Source organism: Carcharhinus amblyrhynchos, chromosome 2 (genome assembly GCF_965287045.1).
Source record: "Carcharhinus amblyrhynchos chromosome 2, sCarAmb.v2.hapA, whole genome shotgun sequence".
NCBI classification, from domain to species: Eukaryota; Metazoa; Chordata; class Chondrichthyes; order Carcharhiniformes; family Carcharhinidae; genus Carcharhinus; species Carcharhinus amblyrhynchos.
Genome location: NC_137325.1, coordinates 136,336,413 through 136,348,435, shown reverse-complemented (window position 1 = coordinate 136,348,435; position 12,023 = coordinate 136,336,413). Strand labels below are relative to the sequence as shown.

The 12,023-nt window shown below is 43.9% G+C and overlaps 1 protein-coding gene across 4 annotated transcripts in view; it reads left to right on the top strand.

Moving 5' to 3' along the window:
• The window catches only part of galnt11 (UDP-N-acetyl-alpha-D-galactosamine:polypeptide N-acetylgalactosaminyltransferase 11 (GalNAc-T11)), a 103,362-nt gene that overhangs the window by 53,285 nt on the left and 38,054 nt on the right, over positions 1 to 12,023 (top strand). For all 4 annotated transcript variants that reach the window (XM_080213102.1, XM_080213076.1, XM_080213085.1 and 1 more), the window contains exons 4-5: positions 3,392 to 3,558; positions 4,143 to 4,268. In XM_080213102.1, coding sequence (XP_080069228.1) covers positions 3,392 to 3,558; positions 4,143 to 4,268 — 293 coding nt within the window. The remainder of the gene's footprint in view (positions 1 to 3,391; positions 3,559 to 4,142; positions 4,269 to 12,023) is intronic.

The following is a 12,023-nucleotide window of genomic DNA, read 5'->3' as shown; positions in this document are numbered from 1 at the left end:
GCTGTCTTAAATTGGCAGCCAGCCAAAAAAATTCCTATCCTGATTTTCAAATTTGTTCATGGCTTCAACTCATCCATGGGCTGTATTATATGAGGGGCTGAATTCCTCGCATTGTCCCCGGCTAGAATATTGTTGAAGAATGGGGGAACCTGCCACGGGGAGTACTGGAACACTTGCAGCCATTTTGGAATTGGGATTTTGCACTCTTTTCAAACAGGAAGTCCCATCTCAGTGAACAGCAAGCTCGAGCATTTCGGAATAGAGGCATGTTGGGTATGATCAGGAATTGGTTAAAATGTCTAAGTGTCTTGTCGTGTTCCAAGCCGGCAGGGATAGGTCTGAGTGTTTTGGGCTGCAGGAGATGTAAACAAATGGTCACATGGGTGGATAAGTGGCAATGGAATTTAACCCTGAAAAGTGTGAGGTGATACAGTTTGGAAGGAGTAGTTTAACAAGGGAGTATTCAATGAACAGCATGACACGAGGAAATTCTGAGGGAGAAAGGGATCTTGGAGTGTCTGTCATTAGATCTCTGCAGGTAAAAAGGCATTTTAAAAAGGCATATGGGACATTTGCGTTTATTCATGGAGGCATTGATTACAGAAGCAGGGAGGTCATGTTGGAGTTGTATATAACTTTGGTGAGGCCACAGCTAGAGTACTGTGTGCAGTTCTGGTCACCACATTATCAGAAGGATGTGATTGCAATCGAAGGGGTGCAGAGGAGATTCACCAGGATGCTGCCTGGAATGGAGCATTTAAGTTATGAAGAGAAGTTGGGTAGGCTTGGGTTGTTTTTGTTAAAGCAGAGAAGACTAAGAGGCGACCTGATTGAGGTGTACAAAATTATGATGGGCGTGGACAGAGTGGATAGGGGGCAGCTGTTCCCCTTAGTAGAAGGATCAGTCACAAGGGGACGCAAGTTCAAGGTGAGGGGCAGAAGGTTTAGAGGGGATGTGAGGGAAACCTTTTTACCTCGAGGGTGGTGACAGTCTGGAATGTGCTGCCTGGGAGAGTGGTGGAGGCAGGTTGACTCACAGCCTTTAAAAAGAACTTGAGTGAGTACTTGGCACATCATATCCTTCAGACTGTGGGCCAAGTGTGGTAAATGAGATTAGGTAGGTATGTCAGTTGTTTCTCACATGCCGTGCAGACTTAATGGGCTAAAGGGCCTCCTTTGCACTGTGATTCCGTAATCTGCTGATTGAGAGCCAAGGTGGAGAGGGTAATATAGTGGGGATGTAAAACCATTTGTGGGACCCTCAAATGTCCAGTTTTTTTTCTATTCCTTCATGGGATGGGGCTAGGCCAGCATTTATTGGCCATCCGTAGGGCATTTAAGAGCTAACCATATTGCTATGGATCTGGAGTCACATATAGGTCAGACCAGATAAGGATGACACATTTCCTTCCCTAAAGGACTTTAGTGAACAGATAGGTTTTTTACGTGAATTGGCAATGGTTTCATGGTCATTATTAGACTTTTAATTCTGGATTTTTTTTTATTGAATTCAAATTTTATCATCTGCAGTGGTGGGATTCGAACCCTGGTTCTCTGGATTATGATCCAGTGACAGTGGAACTCATCCACTGCCTCCCCTCTAATTAAGGAAACCCACCCCACCCCTCTTCAGTCACCAGAATGAAGGAACCCTCCCAGGCTGGCTGCTTGGCAAGGACCTCTTCTGCCAACAGTTAAATCTCAGACAGTGGGATGAAAATATTGAGTAGGAATTAATTGCCCATTTAACTTGTTTTGCCACTGGTAGGCTGATTCACTCTCCCCCCGATATAATTGCAGTGTGGCAGAATTGGGCAGTTATGTGGTGAGCTGGGTATCCACTGGATTTAAGTTGCTCACTTCAAACCCTATTGGTAGGGAAGCAGAGCATCCAGCCCCTATCTCTGTGACCTTCTCAAAAATATCTGTGCTCTTCTGACCTCTGTGCATCCCTGATTTTAATCATTCCACCATTGATGGCCCTGCCTAGAGTTGTCTGGGTTCCAAACTCTGGAATCCCTCTTTGCATCTTCACTTTCCTCCTTTAAAACCTGCCCTCTGTCCTAACATTACCTTATGTAAATTGGTATCATACGTTGCCGCAGAATATGAAGTTTTATTGTGCTAAAGGTGCTATATAGATATGAGCATTTCTTGTTGTTGCTGATTGTCTCTTTCCCTTTCTCTAATATTCTATTCTTCCAGGCCACTGCCCTTTCCTGCCATTTCATCCATTGTCTAGGTCCAAAGTTTCCCACCAGCGTACTTAGTTCATCCATTTCCATGCTGCGTTCCTGCACTCGTTTTCAAATTTTTACTGACTTAGGAAATCATCCCAGGCCACTATCGTTCTCCACTGATTGCCTCATCCTCCAGGGTGTCCAACAACACACTGGCCTCCAAAACACTGTAATTGCTTATGTCAGCATTCATAGTACTTTGGAAATATAGTGAGGATTTCTGAAAGTAATTACCGTGGTAGCAGAAAGTAGTGGCCCAGACCTGTTTTGCAAACCCATAAAGATTAGCTATTAAAATGAACATAGGCGATTATCCCTCCTAGAATAGTGTGGGTCACACCGTTGAAAAAGACAGGAAAGGGGTGTGACCTTAAATAGGGTAGGGCGGTGGGAGTAAGAATGAGGCTGAGGTTGTAGAGTAAGTGAGAGAAGGAGTTGAAAGACGGTGGCATATTTAGCTGGGATGGGCCAATATGATAATGTTGGGGGAAACAATAAACGTTCCATTAAATAGGGGACATGAATTTTAAGATTTTTAATGGGAAGGAGACATAGGCAATGAAACTAGAAGAATTACTTCACAAAGGTTGATTGTAATGGAGAGAAAAGCACTAGGAAAGCAGACGAGAGTGGAACTGTGGGAAGGGAATGTATGGCAGTGGGAGGTGGATAAGAAAGGGGAGGTGATTGATGCAGAAAGAGATGAGAGATGCAGCAGTCACAATGTCTGTACCTATCATACCATTCCACACTACACATTCAAACAAAAATATATAAACAGAAGAAAGATAAAAAGAAGACAGACAGATAAAACGTGGAGATGACAGAAGTGATAGAGGCCCCTAACTAAGCATGAGGAACATCACAAGAAATCTACTAATCTAATTAATTTTTATAAAGAAAACCATTGTCCCTGTCACTGGGAGGAATAGCAACTGCATATTATTTTAAATGTCACATGAAAAAGGATATTACTACAGCACAATAACTTATTTGGATGCAAATTACAGCCTCCTAATGCAGCATTTGTCAAAAGAAAAACAAAAACCAATTGCAAAATATTATTCATCAAAGGCAATTTTGCTTTCAAAGTTTCTGTATTCATTCATTAATTTGTGTTCAATTCTAATTGACTCTCTCTTTGTTGTCAGGTGTAAAGAAAAGAGCTACCCAATCAATTTGCCTTCTGCCAGCATTATTATCTGTTTTTATAATGAAGCTTTATCAGCCCTGCTGAGGACAGTTCGGAGTGTGCTGGATCGCTCTCCAGCAAACATGTTGCATGAAATTATTCTTGTGGATGACAACAGTGATTTCAGTGAGTCTTGTTCAAACTTCCTGAAGTTTTTCACCTCTTTACATCCTTTCCTGCATCTTGGTGGCAGTTTAATACCTGATAATTCTTCTTAAGTCAGGATCATAAGTGAACAGATATAATCGGGTGGATTTTGAGGCATTCTGGCTGGCAGAGTTGAATCCAGCACCCCAAAAATGACTTACATTCATGTTCCTGTAGCCTCTGCAATCATTCCACTACAGCCACACATGCATGCGTGCGCCCACACACATCATCTCCCCCCACTACACTCCGCTTCAAGCCAACCCTTGAGTCCGGTGATGGAGCTCCCTTAAAATGCAAATCCCACTCATAAGTTGCATGTTGATCACCGATTGTCATTTTAAGATTGTAATCAGGCTCCACAAAATCAAGTCAGCACTCAAAATGGAGTGGGCCACCTGGTCGAAACAAATGAGTGGCCAGCTGCCTGATGGTTAGCATCTATTCCAATGGTGCAAAATGCTGGGCTTGCATAGCACATTGATCAGCATCTGTCATTTCAGCTGCGACCTTTCGTCATGCTTCTTTGTAAATAGCCTCTGCTTTCTCATTTATTTTGTCAGCTAATCTGAAAGGTGAACTGGAGGAGTATATTCAGAACAGCCTCCCTAAAAAAGTGAGACTTGTTAGAAATTCTGAGCGCGAGGGATTGATACGAGGGAGGATGATTGGAGCGTCCCATGCAACAGGTATCAATTTCAACTTCTTACATGTTATACATTTCATTGTAAAGTTTCATTGATTTCCAACATTTGTCATTGGGAATATAATTTATTGATTAAAACATGTTCATCAAGATCTGGGAGAAAATTCAACTTGAGAATTTATTTGATTTATTATTGTCAGAAGTATTAATATACAGTGGAAAGTATTGTTTCTTGCGCTATACAGAATCAAATCTGTTGTGTCTTAAAATCACTCAAATTCTCTATAACTTTCATAGTTAATCTTTAGTTCAGCATAATACAAATCTCAGATTGACGTATCCAAATAAAATTGGGATAATCTTGTGTATGGGGCCTTGGTGACGGAGTGGATTTGGAGCCAGAACTTTAGCTTCATAAGAACATAAGAAATAGGAGCAGGAGTAGGCCACCTAGCCCTTCGAGCCTGCCCCACCATTCAATAAGATCATGGCTGATCTGTCGTGGCTCAGTTCCACTTTCCCGCCCTCTCCCCATAACCCTTAATCCCCTCGCTTATCAAAAACCCATCAACCCGCGTCTTAAAAATATTTAGCGAGGCAGCCTCCACCACCTCAACGGGCAGAGAATTCTGGAGATTCACCACCCTTTGAGTGAAGAAGTTCCTCCTCAACTCCGTTCTAAACCACCCCCCTTTTATCTTGAGGCTGTGCCCCCTAGTCCTACTGTCCTTTCTGAGCGGGAAGAGTCTCTGCACCTCTATCCTATCCATTCCATTCATCATCTTATACGTCTCAATGAGATCTCCTTCGTTCTTCTAAACTTTAACGAGTACAAGCCTAGTTTATTCAGCCTCTCCTCATAGCTCAACCCCCTCAACTCCGGCATCAGCCTAGTAAACCTCCTCTGCACTCCCTCCAAGGCCAAAATATCCTTGCGTAAGTGCGGCAACCAAAACTGCACACACTACTCCAGCTGCGGCCTCACCAGTGCCCTATACAGCTGCAGCAAGACCTCCCTACTTTTATATTCAATCCCCCTCGCTATGAAGGCCAGCATCCCATTAGCCTTCCTGACCACCTGCTGCACCTGCAGGCTGGGTTTTTGTGACTCATGCACAAGGACCCCGAGGTCCCTCTGCACCGTTGCCTGCTGCAGTTTTTCGCCACGTAAGTAATAGTCCTTCCTACCATTATTCCTACCAAAGTGGACCACCTCGCACTTGCCAACATTAAATTCCATTTGCCAGTTCCTGGCCCATTCGCCCAGCCTATCTAGATCCTTCTGCAGACTCTCCACACCGTCCGCGCAATTTGCCGTTCCACCAATCTTGGTGTCATCAGCAAATTTCGACACCATACACTCGGTTCCCTCCTCCAGATCATCTATATAAATGGTAAATAGCTGAGGCCCCAGCACCGACCCCTGGGGCACTCCACTAGTTACCAACCGCCAATCCAAATAGCACCCATTGACCCCCACTCTCTGCCTCCTATTAGATAGCCAATCCTCTATCCACGCTAACACCCTACCCCCCAACTCCATGCCCCCTTACCTTCTGCAATAACCTCTTGTGAGGTACCTTGTCAAACGCCTTCTGAAAATCCAGAAAGACCACATCCACCAGCTCTCCTCTATCCACCACCCTAGACACATCCTCATAGAACTCCAATAAATTTGTCAGACACGACTTCCCCTTAATGAAACCATGCTGCGTCTGCTCTATCAAGCAATTCCCCTCAAGTTGCCTCGCTATTTCCTCCTTGATGACGGATTCTAACATTTTACCTACAGCAGACGTTAAACTAACCGGCCTATAATTCCCTGCCTTTTGCCTGCCACCCTTCTTAAACAACGGCGTAACATTAGCCGTTTTCCAATCTTCCGGCACTTCCCCGGAATCCAGCGACGTTTGGAAAATAACCACCAAGGCATCCACTATCACCTCCGCCATTTCTTTCAGAACCCTTGGATGCAAATATATAGAAAGAGCAGAGTTATGAACATTTTGTTTTAGCATCAGTCAGTTGCCAGGCAGAGGACTGAAGTCAGTGCGATGGAACAGAGTTTCTGGTATTTCATAGAATCATAGAAACCCTACACTACAGAAGGAGAGCATTCGGCCCATCCAGTCTGCACTGAAAACAATCCCACCCGGGCCTTATCTCTGTAACCCCACACATTTATCCCATTAATCCTTCTAACCTATGCATCCTGGGATACTAAGGGGCAATTTAGCAGGTCAGTGCACCTAACCTGCACATCTTTGGACTGTGGGAGGAAACCAGAGCATCCAGAGGACACCTGCGCAGACACAGGGAGTATGTGCAAACTCCACACAGGCAGTGACCCAAGCTGGGAATCAAACCCAGATCTCTGAAGCTGTGAGGCAGCACTGCTAAACACTGTGCCACCCCCAAATTTTTGGAAATTTCTGCCAAAACTGAATGTCAGACATGCTGCCGAACTAATCAGAGTTGAGGGATCGGAAAATGTATTTGTGAGGTAGAACTGTTTGTCATAAATATATATGATATTTGATGTGTTTTTGAATTATGCTGCTGAGGGTTAGGAAGTTGATGAGAAATAGGAGGGACCCCTCAAGGACAGGTCCTTGGGAAACTCCAAAAGAAATGCTGCAGGAGCGGTAGGAGTTAGTTACAGTCAGAAATGGAGGAAAGGCGCTGGAGAGGAGTGGTGTGGTGACCTGTGCCAAATTCTGCAGACAGCTTGAAAAGGATGAGGGTACATAATTGACCATAGTCACGTAGGATGATGTTTGTGACTTTGAGAAGGGCCAGTACAACATTGTGACAGAGCAGAAAGTTGATTGTAGAGTGTTAAACATGAAATGGCGGAAAGACAGGCATGGATGTATGAGACTAAAGTACGCCAGAGACTTTGGAGAGGAAAACGGGTTTGGAGATGTGGCAGTACTTTGCAAGCACAAGAGAAGTCAAGGATGAATTATTGACGCAGAGGATTATGATGGCAGAATTGAAAGAGAGGAAGAAACCTAAGCAAAGAATGAACTGTTAATGTCAGCTAATACGGGGATCAGAAAGGGAAGTTGGGCGTGTTATAATTCAGGTCAGAAACTTCAAAGTGTTTTATGAACTCTGCCTGGAGCATAAGTTTTACACTTTTAACTTGGCTAGGGTGAGCATGAGATATTTCACTTAAGTTATGATTCAATTGACCTATCAAGGAAATTTTATCAAATAAGATTTAGTTAAGTATACAGTTAACATGTATAGAAAGAAAATCAGCAATCACTTTTATCAATTACAAACAAGAAGAAAACAATCATGGTATTGTTTAAATCTTAGCAGCTAAATACTGTTCCAATGAAACAAATCCCAGAAACAAAACCTTTGCCACAAGTTTATTACAGCAACAGCTAATGCTCACGTGATACTGGATTTTAGTTCGTTGGTTGAATACTGCAGCTCTCTTGAGGCACACAGATAAGCTTGGAGTTAGAGCAGCTTCCCAAAACACCAACAGCTGATTTTCTACTCCAGGAAGGCCAGGAACCTTGCTTCCAGCTAACAGTAGAATGCCTAAAACCAGGGAGAGAGAGAGAGAGAGAAAAACATTGTTTTTCAGCTTGATATCCACCCTCTTTTCAACTAAAACTTGAAAACGAAACCTTAGGTTTTCCCCCCCTGGGGGGGAATCACCTGACTTTGACTTGTCAATCAATCTTTCCTCTCACAGTGCAAGGTCATAAAATACCCAGAATAAAAATAAACAAAACGCCATTAAACCATTGAAGTAGCAATAAAAGGACTTCTAGTAGATGGCCCAGCAACAATGAGAAAAAAACTGAAAAGGTTTGCTTGCAACTGCAGAGAACATGATTAAAAAAAAAATTTCTTTAAGGTATACTAATGTCAGAGGTGGTCATCAGTTTAGTGGGGATAAGGAAAAGAGAGTTTTAAGTTAATTAGACCTGACTCTAATGAATCTGATTTTCAATTTCCAAACAGTATTGTGTGAGCACTATGCGAAAGCTTTGTTATACTGGTATGAATTAAGTTAATCTTTATCAGTTTTTCCCAATCAGTGACTCGACTGTAAAAAAGCAGTTATCCTTGGATTATATCCAAGGTGAGAGGGCGTGGGATCCAGTGGGCTTTGGCCTTGTGGATCCAGAACTGGCTGCCTGCAGAAGGCAGAGAATGGTTGTGGATGGGTCTTTTTCTGCATGGAGGTCAGTCACCAGTGGAGTGCCCCAGGGATCTGTTCTAGGACCCTTGCTGTTTGTCATTTTCATAAATGACCTGGATGAGGAAGTGGAGGGATGGGTTAGTAAGTTCGCAGACGATACGAAGGTTGGTGGTGTTGTGGATGGTCTGGAGGGATGTCAGAAGTTGCAGCGGGACATAGATAGGATGCAAGACTGGGCGGAGAAGTGGCAGATGGAATTCAACGCAGATAAATGTGTAGTGGTCCATTTTGGCAGGACCAGTAGGATGAAGGAATACAATATCAAGAGTAGGAGTCTTAGCTGTGTTGAAGAGCAGAAGGATCTTGGGGTCCGGGGCCATAGGACTCTTAAATCGGCCTCGCAGGTGGAGGATGTGGTTAAGAAGGCGTATGCTGTACTGGCCTTCATTAATTGAGGGATTGAGTTTAGGAGTCGGGAGGTAATGCTGCAACTTTATAAGACCCTTGTCAGACCCCACTTGGAGTACTGTGCGCAGTTCTGGTTGCCTCACTACAGGAAGGACGTGGAAGCTATTGAAAGGGTGCAGAGGAGATTTACAAGGATGTTGCCTGGATTGGGAGGCATGCCTTATGAAGATAGGTTGAGGGAGCTGGGACTCTTCTCGCTAGAGAGACAAAGGTTGAGAGGCGACCTGATAGAGGTTTATAAAATGTTGAGAGGAATGGATAGGGTGGATTCTCAGAGGCTATTTCCCAGGGCTGAAATGGTCGCTACGAGAGGACACAGATTTAAGGTGCAGGGAAGCAAGTACAGAGGGGATGTTAGAGGTAAGTTTTTCACTCAGATGGTGGTGAGTGAGTGGGTGGAATCGGCTGCCGTCAGTGGTGGTGGAGGCGAACTCGCTGGGGTCTTTTAAAAGACTTCTGGATGAGTATATGGGATCTAATGGGATTGGGGGTTATAGATAGGTCTATGGCTTAGTAGGTATAGAAGTGATCGGCGCAACTAGTGGGCCGAAGGGCCTGTTTGTGCTGTAGTATTCTATGTTCTATATACCTCTTAATTTCTTCACAGCATATTCATTGTGGACTTGTACATATTTTGTAGCAATGTAAGTTATTAAGGAGGTAGTATCAGGACATTTAGAAAATCATACTACAGTAAGGCAGAGTCAACATAATTTTGTGAAAGGAAAATTGTGTTTGACAAATTTATTCAAGTTCTTTGAGAATGTAGTAAGCAGGGTGGTTAAAGGTGAACCCATGGATACACAAGTAGGTGTATTTGAATTTTCAAAAATCATTTGATAAGGTGCCACCTAAAAAGTTGCTGTACAGGAGGCGAGTTTGTGGTTTTGGCATGATATATTTTTATTTCATTCATTCGTGGGACATGGGCATCTCTGTCTGGCCAGCATTTAATGTCCATCCCTCGTCGCTGTTCAGAAGGTGAGCTGACTTCTTGAATTGCTACAGTTCACATACTGTAGGTTGACCCACAATGCCGTTAGGGAGGGAATTTAAGGATTTTGACCCAGCGACTACAAAGGAATGGTGATATTTTCCAAGTCAGGATGGGATTGACTTGAAGGGGAACTTGCAGATGGTGGTGTTCCCACGTACCTGTTGCCCTTGTCCTTCTAGATGGGAGTGGTCATGGGTTTGAAAGGTGCTGTGTAAGAATCTTTGGTGAATTACTGCAGTGCATCTTGTAGATAGTACACACTGCTGCTACTGAGCATCGGTGGTGAGGGAGTAGATGTTTGTAATGCTAATCATGCTTTGCCCTGGATGGTGTCAGGATTCTTGAGTGTTGTGGAGCTGCACCCATTCAGACAAGTGGGTAGGCTTTGGGGAGTCTGGAAGTGAGTTACTCGCCACTGTATTCCTAGCCTCTGACTCGCTCTTGTAGCTGCTGTGTTTGTGGTGAGTCCAATTGAGTTTCCAGTCCATGGTAACACCAAGGATGTTGACAGTGGGGGCATTCAGTGATGGTGACATTATTGATGGTCAAGGAGCGATGGTTAAAGCGAGTCTTATTGGTGATGGTCATTGCCTGGCATTTGTGTGGCATGAATATTACTTGCCACTTGTCAGTCCTAGCCTGGATATTGTTCAGATCTTTTTGCATCTGAATGTGGACTGCTTCAGTATCTGAGGCATCATGAATGGTGCTGAACATTGTGCAATCATCAGTGAACACCCTCACTTCTGACCTTATGACAGAGGGAAGGCCATTGATGAAGTTGCTGAAAATGGTTGGACCTAGGACACTATCCTGAAGGATTCCTGCAGAGATGTCCTGGAGTTGAGGTGACTGACCCTCCACAATCACATCCATCTTCCTGTGAGCCAAGTATGCCTGCAACCAGCAGAGAGTTTGCCCCTGATAACCATAGATTCCAGTTTCGTTAGATGCCACACTTGGTCAAATGTGGCTTTGATGTCAAGGGCTGTCACTCTCACCTCAACTCTGGAATTCAGGTCTTTTGTCCATGTTTGAACCAAGGCTGTAATGAGGTCAGGAGCTGAGTGACCCTGACGAAACCCAAACTGGGCATCCCTGAGCAGGTGCTGCTTGATGGCACTGTTGATGATCCCTTCCCTGATGATGAAGACTAGACTGGGCAGTAATTGGCCAGGTCGAATTTGTCCTCTTTTTGTGCACATGCTGCTGCTCCAGTTTTGGCAGATCTTGGATGTTGGTCTTGGTCTCATAACTTACTCCCCTCACCATTTGCTACGTTTGCCCATCATGTCTGATGCCCGGTGGGCAAGTGTCTTTGGGCTCAGACTCTACTGTCCTGCTTTCAGTGAGTTGACCACCTTGCTTAATTTGCCTGGTAACTCTCGTTCACCATTTTAAAATTCTCGAAATGAGTTAGTGTTCTAAGTACTTTATAGTAACACCCTTAAGAAAGAATTCACCTTTTGCAACCTCAGGATATGCCAGAGTATTTTACAGCTAATTAAATACTTTTGAAGTGTAGCTACTGTTGTAATCTAGGAAACATTGAACAGCTTGGCAGCCAGTTTGTACACAGTAAGGTTCCACAAACAACAGTTTCCTAATGACGAGATAATCTAACTTATCAGGCTGGATGTGTTTGGGGGCATGTTGAGCTTGTGCTCATCCAAGAAAGGTGATATGTTGGGTTAGTCACAATGAACCATTGGTGTTTCAAACAGAACAGGGAGATCAGTCATAGAGGGAGGAGAAAGGATTGTCAGCCAAAGAAATGGTATAGTGGAACAGCTAGAGAAATGGTGGGTTGGGATGGAGAGTGTGAGCAAGAGATGAACCAAAGACAATAGGGAAGTTGTAATGATGTAATATGAGATGACAGGCAGAGATCGTCTTGTGATCCCTACCATGATGTAGAGAAAATCAAGTGTCTGAGAGCGACACAAAAAAAGTTCTGAACAATGTAAAAGGGAGTAGAGAAATCACTGAGTCAGCAACAACACCAGGGTGATGTTGAGAGATTGTTTCTTTGGACTGTGAGCACAATGGGAGATCCTCTAGCAAATACACAGCTCTAATAAACCAGATTCCCGGAGTGCAAATGTGTGCAAACCTCAGCTTCACAACTGTTTCGTTAACCAGGATACTAGGGTCCTTTTGAA